Source organism: Monopterus albus, unplaced genomic scaffold (assembly GCF_001952655.1).
Source record: "Monopterus albus unplaced genomic scaffold, M_albus_1.0 scaffold27.1, whole genome shotgun sequence".
NCBI lineage: Eukaryota > Metazoa > Chordata > Actinopteri > Synbranchiformes > Synbranchidae > Monopterus > Monopterus albus.
In genome coordinates this window covers 374,647-396,302 of record NW_018127907.1, presented here as the reverse complement: position 1 = coordinate 396,302, position 21,656 = coordinate 374,647, and the positions used below count along the sequence as shown (strand labels likewise).

Sequence of the window (21,656 nt, the reverse complement as noted above, 5' to 3'; positions counted from 1 at the left end):
ACAGCGACTGAACTGGAAATTTATTTATATGGAAAGTCAGTTCTTATAGAATACTGTATACAGCAATATATTGTACAAATTTAAAGGTAATTGGATTATTTTTTCACAGTTCTTGATGAGAACTACTTTCACCAAGCCGTGTAGCAATGTTTATATGCAGTCAATGCTGACTGGCTGTTGGTAAGAGGGACTGGCCTTGACTCTGATAACAGCAAACATGACCTTGGATAAAGCATGTTCTCACCAGTACAGCAACACTCTTTGACATGGGTTTTTTTTTTTTTGTCTATGGCTGACTGTTGTACCTCTGACTAAAATATCTCTTGTCCTCTTAATCTAAATCAAAATTAAATGGCGGTGCCTCCACTTAGTAGGAACTTATAAACTATAAGCATTTTACCCACTAAGAATATTTCAAATAAAACACACTCACTGTACACTAACGCTAGAACATGAATTTGTTTAATATTCAAATGAAAAAATTTAATGTATACACAGCTTATGCAATAAAATAGGGCCCACACACACACACTCTGCTAATCTAAACAGAATCCTTAAAATAAACAAGTAGTTTTACTCTCGTCCTCTCGCTTCGTCTGCGTCTCTTGCCTGTCTGCTCTCTGCAGCTTAGTGTCTGGCTACCAGATATCCTGGTTGTCCCACCTTAGCATTATTCTGATTGGTGTTGATTGAGCGAACAGCCAATCGCAAATACGGAAGGTCAAGACTGACAGTCTAATGTCTTGCAAGGTTAGGTAGTGCAACTGACCATGTTTCTGGTATGTAGACAGCAAACAAACAATGTGCATGTGCACAGACAAGGAGTTTCTCTGCTACACATTTAAAGCTTTTAAATGAACTAGGAACTACATTTTAATTCTACAAATAAATTGAAATAACATGGCATAAAATGATCACTTTTTAACAGCTAATATATGTAGTTTAACAGCCTTTTATTTATTTGGCCTATACATTTTTGTAGGCTGGGCTACAATTATTATTATTATAATTATTACTGATGCTGAAGAGGTTTTTCACCAGCCTGACCAGTCCTTGTTACTGAATGCCTGACAAACATTCCATCATGCACTCCGGTTCAAGATGTTCACCAGCAGCCACATTTTTGAGCTCACATGAGGAGGCACAGAGTGACCAGTGACCAAACAATGTAACCAGATATGTGATGTGTAGTCTGTGTGTATGAATTGTCCTGTTGTCACAAAGATTAATTATTGCTTTTCAGCTACACCTGTTGAACATTTCTGTCAATGAGTCTAATTCTGTTCTAGTCTTCTTTTGACAATCATTAAACTATATGATGCTTTTTGTATTCCCATTTACTTTATCTAAAGAGTCACACACTTTAAATTTTATGAGCCATTAGCTAGTGTTGATCAGGAAGTAGAAAGCCTGTTGCTCCCTGTTTGTGCTAATATAGGTTTGTCACATTATATGCTTAGTCAAAAAAAGGACGGCATCTTATTACATGATCACTTTTTGTAAATCTGTCTGAATTCTTCCTACACCTGCCTACATCTCCTCTGTTCTCTTCTTCACCATTAACAACTTAACAATCGGACAACCTTTCAGAGCCCATTAGCGCCTTTACTTCAAAATCAAGCCTTAGCAACAAATCTAACAACCTTCTGAGCAGACATCAGCTACTTTCTCCGGCTACTTTCATCAGGTACAGATGTCTGGTTCACAGTGTTAGCCAAGCTGAGAGGCAAGTTCAATGAACCGACCAGCGGTATGTCTGAAACATAAATGAGCTGCATTTGTGCAAGGCGGTGTGACAAAACTGGTCATAGCTGTTTCCCTCCCCCCTTCACCCCCAGACACTTATAATTTAAGTGCTTTCTTAGCTGCATTTATGAGTAATTAAAAGGGTTTGTTTTGTTTTCCCTCTTTTCTGCCTCACAAACTGCTTCTTGGGTGTCTGTGTCTCCAAAATGGACCAAATATAGAAACAGATTTTAGGGACCTGGACTGCAAGTATCAGTATTAGCATATGCTGTATACATATACTGTATGCATTATATTATATTTTCAGGTGATATTAGATAATTCATTGGATGACACAATTAAACTTTCAACCGTAGCACAAACAGTACCATGTAGCAACACTGGGGTAGTTCCACTAATATTGTCCTACAAAAGCTTTCAGTGTCAGTGCACTTGTGAATTAAGCAACTGAGATTTAAATAAAAAATTAACATGAAATTTGGAGTAAAAACACTGCCTTCCTTTGTTGTAAGACAAGACCTTCATCAGTAGTGTTTTTTGCATCAAACATTTTAAATATCATAAATCTTTTCTCATCCTCATGACAAAGTTAATGACGGATGACATGATTTATAATCCATCACTGTCAATAGTCAGTAGGTGCATTGCGGCTCACATCAGCGCAGCAATACTGACAGCGGGCTGCAGCAAGCACTGCAATGCTAGTCCTCCTGTGGTTGTCAGAATGTGATGGCAGACGCAGCAGCTAAAAGTGAAAAATGATTGTTTCCAGATGTGTTACTGTACGTCTGTCCTGTCATGGCCACACATTTTGATTCTCAAAAACATTATATCAATAGGTTGCTTGTTTGTTATTATTTACTAATGTTAGCTTTAGCTTTTATGTTTTAGCAGTTTGGTTTTTACATTTGTCTGCATATTGTGATTTATTATCTATGAGCACAGAATTAGACAAGGCCTACTGTATTTCTGTGGTTGCACTTTTCTTTCAGTGCCCATGTTTTTGGGTTTCTGACAAGAAATGTGCAGTAAAAAAATGGAGGCCTAGCTAATATGCTCCAGGGTCTCCACAGATACTAAATAGTCATGGTTTAGGACGTATTGTTAGAGTAAATGTCTTCTTGATGTAAAGTATAAAATGCCTTCTGTGATGTGCTCCTCAGTTCCCAGTGCAACTTTTTAAACCTCTTATTCAAAATTAAAACAAGCACTTAATTCATGATAAGCTTCTATCAGCTTGGCATATGGAGAAAGACGAGGCCACTCTTATTCATCTCTGAGCACCAGCTTGATACTGTATTTAACTGAATACAGGACTGCAACCATTATTTTCATAATTGATTTATTGCCCTGTGGGTTTTGGGTCTTTTTTTATAAACTGAACTCAAATTGCTTGTTTTGTCTGACCAACAGTCTAAATCCACATGATCCTCTGCCCAAAAGATAAAAGAGCAAATTATGATATTTCACAGAAAAATAGGAAATGTTTGACATTTTTCTCACGAATCAAAACTGTATAATTATTATATGTGATTGTCATTAATTAACCAGCTATTTAAGAATTATTATAGGCCGGAAATACATAAACAGGGCTGAAACAATTAGCTGTTTTCCATTTTTTGAATTAATGATTTACAGTATTTGTATAATTTTTCAAGCAGAAATGCGAAATTGCTGGTCACAGCTTCCAAGATGGGGTGGTTTGTTTTATATCTTTGCAATGTGGGTTGTTTGTTAGACAAAACAAAATTAAAGGCACTGCCATGGGTTCTAGAAAACCAAATCAAGAACATCATCTCCTGATTTACTGATAATGGAAGCAATGACTGTGTGTAGTGCTTATGAACACATCGACTTCATTTGAGTTCAGCTGGAGATTGTACTGAGTTTGACCCCTGTGATTAATGCCTAACTTTTAGAGCAGATGCTTTGAATTGCCATCAAACTGTGAAAGCAGATTTACTGAAAGAAAGTAATGAACTTAAAGCCACTAACGAGTCATTTGGCTCTTTATGGAACCACCAGGTCCCCTGAAGCATCACATCCTGCACAGTAGAACTATAAAGACAATCTTAGCTTAACGTGTGCACTGTCTGTGTCTCTATCTCTGTGTGTGCAAGTGACTGAAATGTGATTTGGATGTGATTATTTGATTGCAGGGTGCCACTGACTTGCTCATCTCACTTGCGTCAGTAGCTTCACCCTGTTGCCATAGAGACGATTATCTTTCATCACTGACATATCAACGCACATTTAATGCTCAACAACAGAGCACTGTAAATGTTTAAAACAGCAAGATATTCATTAACATGGAAAACACTCAAAATTAGGTTTCTCTGACAGCATCGTGCCACTAATAGAACTTAAATGAAGCCTAAAATAGAAATTGAGTTACTGTTAGTGTTGTCAGCAGCAATGTTCTTCAAGATTACAGATGCAATCTTAATCTGTCCTCTATCTCTCCTTAAATGCCCTGTTCACTATCATAATGCCTGCCCCTCATATCTGATGGCCGTGCTTTGCTTAATAACAAGCTACGACTGCAGGAGGGAGGGGTACGTTGGGAGATAAACAAATTAACAAAGCCATTCACAGCCCCCTTCAATACCAGGGGGTATGGAAGAAGAGGAAAAAGTGTAGTAAAGAAGAAGAGGAGGGCTGCATTAGTTCATCACAACAAGGGGTATACGCTGCAATCATTTAGGCACAGCATTATCTCAGCAATCATGCATCGTCCCATTATTGTGCTAATTGGAAACCTTAATTTCAGGTATGATATTATTGCCTCCTTATTTGCTCGGTTACTTTCCCCCAGTTTAATAAACAAGTAACATACTGTATCTTACACAAAGAGCTTTAAGGACTGGCAGTGATTTGAGGTTGTTATTAAGGACTGGGTCCGAGTTAGGATGTGTTACATATCATAAGTGTCACATCTGTTTAGTAAATTTATAAAAGCTGCCAAAGTGTTCCAAGATCCGCTACACCGACCTCTCTGTTACACCGCTGGCCACTGTGCCTCCTCCCAGTATGTGAGCTCAGTCGCCAGCTCCGTTACATGCTGAACCATGGATGACTGCGGCAAGAAGAGTAAAGTTTGGCTGGGCATCAAGAGAAAAGATGAAGATTCGGCCAAATGTAGCAGCTGCGTTAAGATGATTTTCACCAAAGGGAGGAAGCATCTCAACATTCTGGATTGTTTGGCTCCAGCTTGGCACCACAGTAAAGGAATATGTCAGATTTCTTTATTTATTTTATGTTGCAAATGTCTTGATTCAGTCAACAGTATCTGCAGCATAAAACAGACAAGCCACATTATTTTTATAAACATGGTGGGATCTATTAATTCGTCTGTTATTATCTTGACTAATTCATTAATAGTCATTTGGTCTGTAAAATGTTAGGAATAGCCAAAATAATGTGCATTACAGTTTGTTAAGCCAAAGGCAGCATTCTAAACTATTGAGAAGCTGATGTTTGGAGAATGTTTGATATTTTTGTGATTAAATTATTAACTAAATAATTTGTGTTGACTGTATAAATGAGTAATCAGCTAATGCAAAAACCTCAACCATGTTCAATATGGAAATAATAATAACTCTGTAAAATGTAAGAACTGTCCAGCTACGTGCAGTATAACACCCTGCAGGAGGTTATTAGAGTTTGAATAAAAGGTTATTCGTTATCATATTTTAAACCTTTGAATATTATTGATTCTGTTTCTCATTACAATATTTTATGATAATAAGAATTAATCTTCTATAAGAACCTGATTTAATGAAACACTGACTCAAAATCAATAAATACAGCAAAAGTAGATGTGAAAACACAATACCACTGGAGGAGAATTGTTTTCGCTTCCTGTCAGAGGCTGTTAATTCATTAATTAATTAAAATTACTGAATCATTATGTAATGAGAGGACCTAATCATCTGGTGGCCTGTGTCTCAACCTCTCCCCCTAGACAAAGACATTAAGCCCATAACCGATCTTTTTGTTTGAATATTTTTGATTTACAGGCTAACACATCATTTATCCTTCCATCCCATACATCTTAGGGCAGTTGCCATAGTAATGTCAACATGAAGATCAATCATTGCCAAGCAGGAGTGGAGCATGACACCAATTAAAAGGTGATGTCGTCTCCAAGTCATCACTCACACTCCTCACTAATGCACTAATTACCGGGGCCGGGACATTAATGGAATAGCATGGTTCAGCCTGGGGATTAATTCGCGCGGATTCACCAGTGTGTGTGTGTGTGTGTGTGTGTGTATACATATGTGTGTGATTAATGCAACCCCCCCACCCTCGGCTCCAACATGACCTTGAGTGCCACCACAGGAGGGGAATGAACCGGCTTGGTGGAGACCTGGGGTATCTCCATTCTCAGCGATAGAGAGAAGACGATGTGCAGAGGGGGAGGGCCGGGCCAAGGTTGAGAATGAACAGGGACTTCAGTCAGAGGAGACTGGTGAATACATGTGATATGTGACTTTGGCTGATGATCTCCCAGACTTAAGAACAACTATCAAGACTTTTTTGATTTTAAAGATCCAAATGATTTCTAAGTTGATATCAATCATAAACGTCCGTCTGCCTTCATGAGTGTCTCAGAAATGTGCAATGTTTATGTGCAGTTATAGTCACTGCTGGAGGACACATTCAGATCCATTACTCAAGCAAAATTAAAGTATAAAAATTACAACTGAAAGCTCTGCACTAAAAATGTCACTTAAGTCAAAGTGTGTTAACAAATAATATTCAGTAAGCTCATGCTAAATTCTTAATCTGTAAAGTAACTCATACCTAAACCTGTCTGCTGTGGCAAAAAGTACAGTATTTCCCTCTGAGAGGTAGTGGAGTACAAGTATTTTAGTTTTAATTTAGCTAGCTTTATAAACAAGATTAGAAGACACAATTAAAGGCATAAATTATCATAATAAACTGTAGTAATGATATGGCAGAGGTGTAATTAAAAACCAAATAAAATGAGGAAGTTATGTAATGAGCCCTGAGCTTGAAAGAAATGTTACATTTATGTGTTTTGGTCAAGGACAGCTAATTTAAAATTTCAAATATCCTACAGAGGGTCACATTTGGAATATATTACCTTCTGCTTTTAAAGCTAACTCCTTCAAAGTAAAAGTGTAAAATATTCACAGTATAGCTTTGAGCCCTATTGATCTCCTTTTCTTTTCTTTTTTAGTTCCTATATTTTTACACTTTGATGCCTTCAACATTCAGAAACAATGTTTCTGTATTAATTATTGATTCTTTTTTTAATTAATTTGGCAGCCTCCCAATTTCCTCACTCCTCTAGTAATTTGTTTTGACAATGTTGATTCAATAAATAAACTTGGAAGTCAACAACATTTTCTTGTACCGCTGCTATTACACATGACAACCTTGCACACATGATGGTTGATGTGTACTTGAACTCACCAATGACGTATGTGAGCAGCAGAGCCAGGGTGAGAGTGAGGAGAGATGCCGACAGGGCTGTACACTTCCAGTTGCAACAGCGGTGAGGCTTGTTGAAGGTAAACAGTGGTCTGGTCACGCTACTGCGAGGGAGGGGCCGGGGTGGAGGGGAGTACACTGTCCCAGAGGTCAGGGGGTAACCCTGCCCCGCCCCTGACAGTAGAGCTGATGAACCAGAGCCTTGCTTGAACAGGAAGTGTCTGTGGGGGAAACACAAAGAACTTCATTCCAACCTACAACTCACTGGCAGTCTTTCCTCGCACAGCCCGTACAGTATGCAGATTACAGTGGTGATAACAGTGGCAGATTTAACCACTCAACATTCTTAGTAATTTCTGAAAGAAAAGGCTCTTGATTTGAGACAGAGGCAGACAAAAGCAGGCTCTTCATTTCTAACTGGCAACTGCTGATTTTGTCGACTGTAATGACAGCTGCCGTTGCCAGATTTGCCAGATTTCATTGACTTGGTTCAAAAAAGTGCAAACAGTGCTGTCTGTTTTTGCTTTAACATTACAAGAGAAAAGGCTCTGCAGATTAACTAATGTGCATGGCAAATATAACGCTATTTTAGGTTACATTGGCTGGGCTTACTGGAGTGCTGCCTAATGCTACTACAACTCTAGGTAGTAAGCTAAATAATTTGGGCATGCTAACAATTGCAGCTTATGTTGCAGCAGATAAAGACATTGTTTAATTTTTCATCACACTTGTCCTCTTATGTTTTTGCTTTCAGAAAGACAATTAAAAAAGCGACCGCCCTCCAAGCTTTTTAAATGGGCTACTGAGTATCATTCTTACTACAGCACCATGAACTTGGCTTTGTCATGTGGAGATGTCCAAAACCTGACAGATCTGCTGTGCCTATTTACAGTCATTAACTGTGATTGGATGATCACTGTTCTGGGGAGCTGTTTAGAGAACGCTCAGTTAATTGCTGTCTTTATCTTATGAGCAGGAAGGCTTTACACATTATGTCCCACAAACTACTTGCCACCTTTGGGACCACTTTTCGTTTCTTTCTAAAGTAGATTATGGAGGGAAGCTGGAAACAATCAGAGTTGTTGTGCAGGTCTGTCTAAAACAGTGGTTCAGTGCTTTGCCAATTAGTTTAGCACAGCACAGACATCATCTTTTCTCAGGTATCTAGTATCTTATTCTAATTCTATTTATGCAAATCTGCACTCTGTGGTATTTAGGCTCACTCTGAAGTATGACTGACTGAAACTCACTTAAAGGGCCCCCTAAGTGGGAGATTGTAGAAGAGACCCTACTACTGCTATTTTTAAATTATTCACACAGGCTGGCTGGTATTCAGATATCACACACAGGACAGACTGTTCCACTTTGCAACTGCATGAAGCCACAATAAATGGTACCTGTTGAAAAAATCACTAAGTTGAATGTGGAAGTATTTAAGCCAGTGAAACCCTAAATGTATTTGTGCATTTTTAATCTAAGTGGTCTTTTAAACTTGAAAGGAATGCATCATCAAAGAATAATGCAGAAAGATATAACCAAGCAACAAACATAGCAAAGCAAATGTGGACATTATTCACAGTCGGTGCATAACACCCAGTAGAAAACAGTCTTGCCACAAAATGTGGGCTCCAAACTATTGCGTAATATACCCACAACACACAGCATATCACAGAATAGTAAACTACAATCTCATACCCAGCACAAGCCCTTCATCAGAGAAGAAGCTCAAATTTGACAAAGTGCCTCTCTAGTGCAACATTACAGGCAGCAAATCTGAGATGCAGAGTGGCACTGATATGAAAGAGAATGAAAAAGCCCTAGCAGCCAAAGATCAGTGACTTACCTATCCCGTTTCTGACTCATCAAAGCGCCTACTTAAGTTATACTGATGTATTAGTTAAATGAAGATGAAGCTCATTTTCATTTTGAAAATGAGTGAGTTAGATGGCAGATGATAAGTTGAAGGGAAATTAATCCAGGTAGCATTTCATCTATATTGTGTCTGGATAATGGAGGGTGAAGGGTTGGAGGGTGTCGGGTGAGGAGACAGAAAAAAGAGGCCAGGAATTTTGAAACGTAGATCTAGGCAGGCAATTATAAGCAGTTTCAGCCTGTATGGAGTCATGTCAAATAAAACACTGCTGGTATAGGGAAACAAAGCATTGCTATACTGGAGGCAATATAAGAAGCAAAAAACAGGTATGACGCATTGTATTTGTGTGTGTGTGGGTGTGTGTGTGTGTGTTGACTGCAGTGTCTGTGTAGTTTACCATAACAAAAAAAAAATATCCTGAAGCTTTTGGAATTCACTGACGGCTATGATTGCCCTGGGTTATTGTGTGTTTTCCCGAGGTTAATACTGGCTGCAAGTGCGATATGTCGGGGCTGACGTGCAGCTTGCCAGAGTGTTATTCTGTCTGTGCAGTGGAAGCTGTGAGGTCACATGCAGCTGGTAGGACCGCGGCCTCTGAATGGCCCTCAGAGGACAGGCCATTAAAGTGGGGCCAGACAGCAGACTGACAGTGTCACTGGACACGAGGCTGCACCCGCCTTACACCTCATCCATTTGCCCTCACGCACGGCAAAAACACATCTATCTTCTCACGTCATTTAGCCTCCTATTCAGCCTTGAAGACAGATTAAACATTCAAGAATTTTCTCAAAATGAGTCTGAGTATCATGGCGCATGGCAGAATAAAGCACATCCTGGCGCTTCTGCCATGCAAATTACAAGAAAATTTGTGAAACGCTGATTTGCATAAGAAACAAAAAAATTCTTCTCAAGGCAAAGCGAGGCAAGGTTATTTGTAGGACTTTCTAAGCACAGAGGCAGTTCACAGTGCTTCACATGAGGGGAAACAAGCAGTAGAGCAATATTAAAAAACACAAATAAGGAAACAAAATAATAAATTTACAATAAAACAAAAAGATAGAAAAAAAAACACACCCCTTTGACAAATTTTCTAATTTAAAATGTTCTTGTTTAGGATTCATTCACTGACTTAATTTGGTATATGATGGGCATTGTTTGAAATTAAATTGTCCTTCTGTCTATTTTCATTCCCTTATTCACCTAAATTTTCAGTTTTCATCTCATCAGTCATCTTTACAACTGATTTTCTGTGCATTATTTGTACATCTATAATGTGGCTTTATGGCTGAGACAGATGACATCCATCCCTCTCTGTCTGTCTCCCCTCCCGTCTCCATCCACTCATCCAGCATCTCCTAAAGACTGTGAGTCAGACAGTGGACACAGGAGGCTGCACATGGAGCAGCCACACGCATAAAGGTCAACGGTAGTTTAACTCTGAAAGGCCAGAGATAGATGTGGACACACATAGAGAAACATAGCTCGGCTCAGAGATGCCCGCACAAGACAAGCATAAACAAAAAGATGTCAAATATAGGTGAGCATTTTCACATTTTTGAGGCCAGTACACAGGCCGAGTCCACAGTGGTGCTTTTATTGCTCTGCTGAAGGTGAATTAGAGCAAAAAGGATCAGAATCCAGCTGAAGAAATTGAATTTGTCAACGCGTGTGGAACTCCTTTCTTCTTGTGGTGCTTTTAAAAATGCTCCACTGTGTTTCCTGTCTCCTCTGCCTTTGATCCTCTCAGACAATATCCAGGGGCGACGCCCAGGAAGCTCTGAATTCATATCGGAGGGCAGATTTCCCCTGAGACAGGAAGAAAATGAGAGTTCCTTCTCTCCAGGAGGTCGGAGTCTACGGCCCAAGGGCTGTCTCTACCTGGCTATGTGCGAATGACTGTGTGTGTATATGTAGGAGGAGGCATGTGTGCACAGGGTACATGTACATGTAGATATTAAATTTGTGTGTATGCGTGTGTATAGAAGTTAACTACAGTGTGTAGCTACAAATGCCTGCATGTGATTCAAGCAGCCTCATTTCTGAGGAAGGGGAGAAGGCAGGGCGTCGGCCAATTTATAACAGTCTCAACATGTGTTATGTGTCTTAACACACCAAGTTTGAGACCCATTCAGATATAATGAATATCCATATCTGCATCCTTCCACTTATACAAGCTGCCTTCTCCAGAAACATAATGGATACACAGCTGAAAAGGAAATCTATATGCACTTCAAACAATCTTAATCTCAGCTGACACAACATCAATACATTTCAATACAGTTTCATCAAACGCATCGAGGAAAATGGAAGTGTAGTTGACAACAACAGATGTTATCATTTTTTCCTCATTTTTATTAAGGTCATAGCATTACTTGTAATTCCGTTGGCATGGCATGTTTGCAAATGCATGATAAATCTCAGGTCTGTGATTGAGCTGATAGCATCATTAGGATAAGAGCTAAAGTAAAAAATATGAACTCATTAGACTAGTATTGTATTTGAGCATCTGAAAGAGGGGAGAGAGAGGACGGTGCTTGAATATTAAATTCAGCCTAAAACAGTTAAGGAGTGAAGACATTTTTTCACCTTCTCTCCGCAAAAGCCAGATAGAAATGAGCCAATAATATCTGAATTATGTTATGAAGGGACACTATTCTATTGACTATGAATATGATTATATTTTATGGTTCAGAACTAATAGTGTACTATCAAATGAAACTTATTTGACTATAAAGTCCCAAATGCAAAAATGTATTACTACAAAAACCCGCCATCCAATATACTGAGCCACTGCGGAAATTGCGTTTTATAATCACATCTCTCTTTGGAAGGGAGTTCTTAATGTTCAGCAAATATTGTTTGAATGATTTGTACCAAAAAAAAAAGTTTATAGTGAACTTTCATTTAAAACACACGCGCAGATAAGTAATGCGATTACAATACACTTCTGACAAGTCTTTCACATTGATACTCATGTCTGGCCAATGATTAATTTAAATTGTCACTGAATCTAATTTTATTCTTCCTTCCCCTTAAATGAGGTAAGATCTAATTATGGTCTAATGCATTACTTATTAAAACCTCTTCTTCTGGCATGGCAGTCTGCCAATCTCATCCTCGCTCGTAATACCAGAATTCAGCTGCCCCACACGCTCTCATTAAACATGCAAACATATTCTTGTGCACCTTGCTGCTTCTTCTCAAATGCAGCCTCGCAAATGAGGATCTCCTAAATAATTCTCCGATCAATTATAACTTATGCAGCGAGCAAATGCTTAATTCTGTTTGATGGGATGAAATTCCAGCAGCTCATCTTCTGGCATTTGGAAAAAAAACTCTCAGGTAATAATACAACTGGAAATGCAATCACAGTGTGTTCCTGAAAAGAGGGTTTCTACTAGATGCAGATTGTTACTTATATTTTGGGTAGTATAAAGTCAGACACAGGTCCCCTGGTGAATCCTTCTGCGGTGGGGGGTATGAGAATGAAAAGAATCCATAAGAACTTGAAAGATTCGTTGTGACTTTGATGGTGAGCAAAAGTCCTGTAATACTACCCCAGAGGCACGTGTAGTGTTCCACTTCCTGCGCTCTACATGTGCAAAACACGTCCATCCTAACAAATCCTTTAGTCCAACATTCATTCTTAGTCATTCTACTCTGATTTTTCAAAGAAGTTGTGAAACAGTGCCAACTTCTTTCTGATGAAAGAATTAGTTTTAATCTAATGATACTCATTTGTGAGATTAAAAATCAGTTTTTTAATCAAGTGACATTATGTTGAAGCAGGGTGGTGTGCCTTGAAGATATTTTCATTTGAAGGGTTTCGTTTCAAAATGACATCCACCATGAAAAGCATTTTGGAATGAAGCCCTTCATTTGTTACGAATTCTGTAAATCGTCTTACCTATTTTTGTTCACTTGTTTAAAAAAATTGAAATAAAAACACCGTGCCAAATATAACCTATAGGGCTGTTTAATCTGTTTAGTTCCCCTTACCTGGTCTCGAGGGGAATGTTGCTGTTGAGCACCCAGCTGTTGTGAAGCTGTGCCTGCTCTGTGTTCGAGCTGGTGTCTGCCCCCTGGCCGCCCTGACTTGCCTGGCACCGTGTTGGCATGGTCTTCCTCTGCAGGCTGACTTGAGTGTAGGGTGCTGGGCGGGCACAAGTGCAGGCATGTGGTGGTGGGGGTGGCGGAGGCAATGGGCGAAATGTGAACTGACCACCTGGACTGCTGGGCAGCTCTGCACAGAGAAGCCCAGGAAAGGAGAAGAGGAGGGAGGGACATGGGAGAAATAAATACAGGTTTATTAGAAGCACAATACCATAAATTACAAATAAAAGTGACGTGTTATTTGACAGTTTATTGTTGCACTGATTGAGGGACATAAATCAGTTTGAAAACCGTCCCTGTCCGGCGCCTTCCCTTCCTACCTGCTTTGATACACTTCCAGCCACCCTATAAATAGATTCTTGGCTGACTGCAACATTGAGCAGTCTTTAAAAAGCTAACAGCTCTGGCTTAATCTGCACCCGCCAGCCCAAACTACCCATGTGATGTTTATTATGAGATCTGTAGCTCAACGGAATGAGCTAGCCAGCTGTAACTTCCTCACACTGGTAACCTTGGGGTCTAGCGAGAGCTCTCTCAATCCATCATTTAACATTCTCTTTCTCTATAACTCTCCCTGCGTCTTCCCTCCTGCTGCTCTCTCTCACTTTTCACTCTGTCTTCTCCAACTGAGCACAGGCTAATTACACACGGAATACGTGTACATATGTTTGTTTGCTGTGTGTGTGTGCATTTCTGTATGTTTTGTCATGTGTGGATGCACCTGAGTGTATACCAAGCATCTTGGGACTTTAATTGTCCTGGATTAGGGGAACACACGGCAAATCCTTGTCCAAGAAGTCCAACACTGTCCAGCTGTATTGACAGTGAATGTAACATTAGCCTCTAGCCCATTGTAAGGGAGTAAGGACATCTGGTAGACAGACACTATTGGCCTTCAACTCTATTTGCTGCCAAAATGTCAGCAATAATTTAGTATCTGGAAATGTAGCCCCACTGGGAGATTACAACAGTCTTCCCTATTCAACACCAGACGACACAGAGAACAGATTTTGTCGATTCTTGCCACATTAAAACTGAGAAAAATAAGGATTGAAATAATCTCTTTTCAGTTTCCTACGGTTTCGATTGCCAGCATAAAAAAATCTGCATGTTACTGGAATCTGTACTTCAGATACCATTACAGTTCAAACTGAGGCAACATCTTTTCTAAATATTGCAAGGAAACAGCCCTAGTAAACATTTTCTCATCTGCATTTCCATAACACTAACTATCTACACATGCTTGACATCATATTGCTGCTTAGCTCTTCACACTCAGTTACTGTTGTCTTTTTGAACAAACATGCAAACCAATATATCATGTCATATCCACCAGTAAGTACACACTGTACCACATAGCACATCAGATTTTATGACTCTCAGTTGCTGGAATTTCACATATACGTGATAGACTGTGCCGTAGGAATGCTCTGGCAGGACAGTGGCAGCTCTATAAACGGTCTTTAAACATTTGCTCAGTAGTATTTCCATGATGCCATCTGTCCAGCTGAAATGGCATATTGAAAATTTTTATAGTAGCAGTTATGGTGATGTTTTCTCTGCTTCTGTGTGTGTGTGTACATACATATTTGACATTAGTGTTTCCAATATTACCCTGTAAATGCTGTCAAAATGCTCTTTGATCAAATGACTAGTTTTTCTTCTTCTAAAAAGCACAACTGCTTTCCGATCTTCCAACATGGCTGAATTGTCTGTCATATTTCCCAAACATGTAATAAAATGTTCCATCCTCTGCATACTGACACCATGACATTATCTCTTTATTACTCACATCACACATTTATTTCATGGTTTCACAGAAACATGCAAAGGGTTCTAACCAAATATTGTCCTCCCTCCATTGTTGTTTATTGCCCTGGGCCATCTGCGTTGATGCACATTTCACACTCACACATAAAAGTTGATATTTTTGCATGCTCAACATGTTTTTGTTGAATAACAGCAGCTGAAACTACGTGTCAGTGTGTCATTTGTGAATGGACTTAACTAGTTGAAGTGCCATATTTATACAGTCGTGTCTACAACAGACAATGCTTTGTGTTAACTTTACAAACTGATTGTCTTGTGAGCAGCTGCACAATATCGTGAGGTACAGTACAAACCTCTTGTTATCACCAAACAGAATCATTAGAAGATTTTGCTAATCAGGCTGAAACTGTCTCCACATGAGACAGAGTAAAATTAAAGGAAATGTATTTGTGTCATCATCTGGAGGGGCTGTTTAGCCTAAACTAATGGATGCGGAAGATGGAAGTTATTTTTGTCTGAATCACCTCTGAGTATTAAAAATTACACGCTTAGGGAAAACTGAGAACATTTTTAGAGCACTGCATTGTGTGTCGTCAAGATGCACCAGGAGTAGAGCTGCAGTTTTTAGGATTCATCAGAAGAAAAAAAAGGATCTAAATTCTTAATTAACTAAAAATATGGAATAACCTTTTCCACAGTTTTATATTTTTAAACATACTGGTTATTAATGAATCAACATGCAGCCAACATTTTGACCCTGTATCTGGAGGAGACCATTTTAAGTTTTATGTACTGTTAAATAGTTTGTCTAAAACTAATTATTTTTTACAAATTGTCATATGTTTGGTATTTTAAATGTTTTAGTTAGTGGGCTAATTTAAATGTGTGGAGCAATACTATGCCTTGTTCTGCATATCAAAACTTGTGTTTCTGTGAATGTAATTAAAAATAAGCAAATTAAAATACTGAAATTATTTTCACCTATTGGCTGCTCTAACAGTTGATTGAGTACAAGTCAAGGTTCCCTATTCTCCATTTGAAGATTAAAGGGTACTCCATCAAGTTAGTATGCTACTGTGATAAAGGTGGGGGACATGGCAACTGTGTTGTTCAGACTTCTAGTCCTTGGTGGAGGTGAATCTCCAAAAATGCTCTCTTCTACACTTCCCATAATACAACTGCATCACATGGCTAAACTTCCTTTGTCATCTTGGTTACAAAATAAACATGAGGCATACCAGGTTTAGGCCCAAAAACAACTTAGGCTAGATTTATGGAAATATTGTAGTTTGGGTTAAAGCGACCATTTAAAAAAGTAACAACACTGACTTTTGGTTTGAAATGGAAAACAAACAAATGCCTCTTGTTTCAGAGTTAGCCCTACTGAACCATAACTATGGGTATGAAAACCAAGAAGAGCATTTAATGAGGTGATGAGGTTCAAAATGGCTGTGGTAAATGGCCACATCCCTTAAACTCCAGGCTACAGAAGACGTTATATGGCTGTTCTCAAAGGCTGAGTGGTACTCCCCATTAGGAGTGAACCAGCCTTCATGTGAAAAATCTGTGGTGCGGGGAAAAAAAAATTATTAATGTTTAAAAGCTGAAATTTTCAAGTTTTAATTCTATAAATCTATAACGATCCTGCAGGCAAAGGTGTAGAAATAGCTACTATATTTAAGCCATCAAGACGTGTGTCAGACTCTCAACCCAATAGCTCACAATTGTAGCTATTGAACCAAAAGTAAATCCAAATAATTTCTGCCTCTTAAAACTCAAAAGACTTCTACTTCATTATTCATTTGGGCTTTGTAGAAACCCTGAGTGTGTTATAACAGCTCTGAATATAGTCGCCATAAATTCACCTGCTCTGTTGATCTTCGCTGGCAAGGGAAAAGGGAAAGATTTTGACAGGAGAGGAGGAGAAAGGACAGGGATGGGGGGCCAGGAGAGACGGTAATCTTGGTGCATAGGGTGACACAGGGGCCCGGACTGCCAGATGGTGCTTTAGAAGGCTCAGCTAAGGCAGCTTTGGGTCTCAGCTCCCAAAGATCCACAAACTGACACAAAGGCACAAATGGCAAAAAAATAAATAAAATCAAATCAAATCACATCAAACATGCAGGCTGTGATGTTGTGTTGAGAGTAGACATAACCTAAATAGGGCCGACAATGTTCGGTGGGGGTCATACGATATTTGGCAAAGCAGCTGAAAAACATCAGATCACCTGTATGATGAGTCGTTAAAGCTCTAGATGACAATTGTGACAGTGTAGAACATCCCTTGCCCTGGGGTTGCTTTGGGATTTAGCCCCTCAGAAAGACACTTTTGAAAAGTCGCTTATGAGCTTGGTCCCTGGAATCATCAGCTTTTGGTTACATAAGCAAAATATGAGGGCAAGTGGAGTAGAGATCAGGGGGATTTACTGGAAAATCTAACAGGTAACAGGTATATGAGCCAAGTATTAAAAATGCATTAGTGTGGGTGACATAGACCTAAAATAGCACAGACATTAAATATTTATGACGATTTAGGCATTTAAAGCCAAGTCATACAAATCATAGCTACAGTAAAAAAAAATGACTCAAGCCTCCAGCTCGTACACAGTAATGGTCTTGTTGAGTGTGTAAGGTGCTAGCTGTCATGGTGGAGCAAATTCTCACTAGAGGGGAAATTAACAAGTGAATATAAAACTGTTTAATGAAAAATGAATCACATGTACAAAAAAAACCCTGTTCATGAATGTTTGTCAGGCTCATTAAAATGTTCTGCCTGCCAGATGTTCAGCACTACCTGTACATGGTATTTGTGGACAGAGAACACTAAAGACGCCACAGTGCAAAATCTTTTTAAAAACTAATTAATTTATTAAAAATCCGTGTCAGATGCACATGGCAGTATAACATTTTACTTATGGACAGCAAGGAACCAAATGAAAATCTATGAAATAGATGCAGTCCTCTTCAGGTCACCCCAAGAATCTGATTGGTCACCACTGTTGCCAAAAAAACAAAAAAAGACAAGTTGTTGCTTTAAATACAACTAACATTTTCTGGTGCTTTATAATTATTATTGGTTAAGTTAGTTTTCATTTCTATCATGCATGCAGCATGATGTTTGCATTAATTTCTGGAGTACTTAGCACGATTCCCTTCAATGGGTCAGAACCACTGTGCAGCAGGCCGGGAGTAAATAAGGAGTGCAGCTAAAAGTTAGTTAAAGGAAGAACTGTGTGTGTCTCATTTTTATACAGAATAAACTATTTGATTCTTAATAATGTGTGGTTTATTATTTCATAGAACTCTGGGTTTATTTTACTTTTGCCAACCCTCTCCGAGACTGTGCCTAGCCACCCCGTTCAAAATTTTACAGATCCATCCCTGCCTTTCCCCAGCCCAAATATTTTTGTATGGTCCCTGAAGTGTGGAAGCAGGAAACACAGGATGTATAACTTCTTTAATAAGAGGAGACCACTACGTTTGGTGTGTAGCAGACCATAAAATCATGAGCAACAACAATATTAAAGCCTAATATTTATCCAAGTTTCAGCTTCTTCTTCATCTGTGTATTTGTTCTTGCCCCTGTTCTCGTCCTTTGCCTTTTCTCTTTATTATTGTGCCCAATGATTTCATGCAGAGTTAATTTACTTATTACAGGGCGGCCATATAAAATCTATAAAGCCTGACCTCAACAATATCAAACCTGCCTGTCTAACTGAAGAATGTGATTGTTTTAGAGAACATTTAACACTATTGTTGGACCAAGCCCAGCAAAAACCACATCACCCATTCCACTCTAAAAATAAAAGCTTAATAATTTCCCCCAGGATAGCTTTTCATCTATCTCCCTTCTTAATTGACTTGCATTAAATTGCCACAAAGTTTATTCCACTTCTGTGCTTCGATGAAATAAATAATTAACCCTGCAAAAAGGTCAGACAGCTGAAATTAGAACTTACTGTCTTTTGTTCATCTTTTTTGTGGTAATGAGACAGAATCCTGCCCCATAGCTGACCAGCAGCAGACGCTCGCTAATAATTTGTCTTTGTCTTTGCAGAGCTCCTGACCAGAGATAACACATTATCTTATCAGGCTTTATAAGCTATAATATGCTTTGTTTCATTGATTAGCTGATGATGAAGCTGCTGTGAAGGATCATAAAATCAATAAGTGAATGATAAAGTGGACTAATATTGCTAATAATTTTGCCGACAATGATGATGTTGATGAAGATGCTGTTACCGATAATAGCAGCACTTTTGTTGATAAAAATAAAGATAATGATGACAACACGGGTAATAACAATGGTAACAATAATGATGAAAGCTACAGTGATGGCAGCAGAAACACTGATAATTACATTGACGACAGTGGGCTCTGAGACAGAAAGTAGAATAAAAACAACCATTGATTCATCTCTGCAGACAGGGATGAACGGTGGGATCTCCATTTAACAAAGTGACACAATCATGTTGCCCAATTAAAGTAAGAAAATATAAATGAAGAAACAAAGTGCTCTAGGAGCTTTTCTGTCTCGAACGGAACCCAGTCGATTTTCATACAGAGCCTGATAATTAGCAGGCATGCATCATCTGCCTTTTTCATATACCAGAGAATTCACTGTGCATGCAGTTGTGTGTGTGTGTATCAGTATGCGTGTGCATGTGTCTAGGTGATGGTGTATATCTATGTGCATATTTCTGTAATTGCTTGTTTGTATCCCCATCTTCAAAAACAACTCCAGAGTAACTTCACAATCATGTTTAGGCTGCAGGTGATTCTGAAAGTAACATATCCCTGGAGAAGGCGTGAAACCTCTCGAGTCTAGCTGCTCGGCTCTACAGCAAGAGGCTTAGCATCATTCAAACACTTCACTGCAGGGGCTTGTGTTCAAATGATGTTTTCAGAAGAGCAGCCTCCTTCACTTCTGCACTATTTAAACGATCTGTTTAAAACTTGCAATAAATCAGCTGGTGTTTCGCAGACACGGGCTGCCCAACCATACTTTTTGATCTTAATGAATACTGGCTGCTTTGCAGTGAGGGCCATTGCAGGTTTGCCTGGATGCAGCTAATAGTGGAAAAGCAGCTAGCTGAGCTCAGCTCATCTCTCCTGAGAGCACAGCAGTGTCCTGATCCTTCCTGACCTTGTCACTGCTGCAGGGTGCCCAGTCATTGCCACCTGCCATGGAGCGGTGCAAGTGTTTGTGTGTGTGTGTGTGTGTGCTGGTGCATGCCATACTTCCGTGCGTGCATGCATGCATAAGTATGCACATGATTATCTGACAGAGCTTTGAAGCAGTATTGGCATGATGTCATGTGAGTTATTAGCCTTCATAGATATTTGCATCACCAGGAAGAGGGCGTGACAAGGTGTTTGAGACTGAGGAGGTGAAACGCCACAACGGCCATTACGGTGATTAGTGTCCACATTCATCTTTTACAAGCCTCATGATTCTCTCCCTCCTTTTCTTTCGCTCTCACTCCTATATTTGAACACGCACTGCATCTCCCTCAACCCCAGAACAATAACAACAAGCACACACAGTGTATGGCATGAAGGAGTTTCGCTTGCACACATGCATACACTATATTTCTTCTGACACTAAAACAGGAAAATGTGCCTGGGCTTGACAGCAAACAAAGCAACATGTAAAGATTCCTGGCAGGCTAAAGAGCAAGTAGTATCAAAGCTACAGGAATGCACGACCAGCAGCCCATTTTTTCAGTAAAAGAGAGAGAGAGTGTGCAGTGTTGTAGCAGATCTGAGCTGCTGGTAATTAGAATGGGTTCTGAGGAGAGACAGGCAGTGGAATGAATGCAAATGAATTCACTGGCTCCAACACGAATACCCAGAACCTCACTTTTCATATACCATGCCTTACAGACATGACAATACTGGCACAATCAGGGCAGGGCTACAGAGTAAACACTGAATGACATGACTGTGGATGCACGCGTGCCATCTGGTCTACACACATATATGCACATGTATGCAAATAAAATGTGAATCCACAGGCCTGAAACAAATCCGAACCTCAGTGCACGAGGAAGCATGCACAAATGCAAGTACACAAACGCATATGTATTATACTAATCCCTGCAAATGCCACAGTGCTGCTTGTGAAAAGACAAAGGGGGTGAAAATGCTTGTTCCGAGTGAACATCCACAGAATGTCCCACAGAGGAATAAACAAACCCTTCTTAATTGGTGTCGATTTAGAATAGAGTGATGATTCATCAAGCACAACTCCCTAGTAGAGAATTGGAAACCCAATCATTTCTAATCCATATGACCTTGACTGAGGGCCAGGGTTAGACTCTAACTCCTTCCACATGCATTGTCCGACAGACAAAGTCAAGGCACTGTAACTGACTTTACATCTCGTTGGAACTGTAATCCACCAAAGTCAGATCACTTCACTGATTACTCCATCTCAGCCAGCGGCAAATCTTTATGAAGCACTCAATTCTCCACAGCAGCCATAAATCAGGGTACTATAAGCTTTCCGTCTTGATGATGGCACACCAGAGACACTATTTCCATACCATGCTGCACCAGTCAATAATTTCTACTCCTATTACATATACCGGTGCTGTTCTTGACTTAAAGAAGTCCGCTGGTAACCACCTCATCTCACCTCCAGATCCCTGATGGGTTGCCATGTGAATCTTTGATCAGTAACTCTGAC

At 39.5% G+C, this 21,656-nt stretch overlaps 1 protein-coding gene across 1 annotated transcript in view; it reads right to left on the bottom strand.

Annotated features, from left to right (window-relative positions):
• tenm1 (teneurin transmembrane protein 1) overlaps positions 1–21,656 on the bottom strand; it is a 181,262-nt gene that overhangs the window by 109,999 nt on the left and 49,607 nt on the right. Inside the window, exons 4-5 of the mRNA XM_020595580.1 lie at positions 13,082–13,325; positions 7,192–7,430 (exon numbers count right to left, since the gene is read on the bottom strand). Of these exons, the coding sequence (XP_020451236.1) occupies positions 7,192–7,430; positions 13,082–13,325 (483 nt within the window). The remainder of the gene's footprint in view (positions 1–7,191; positions 7,431–13,081; positions 13,326–21,656) is intronic.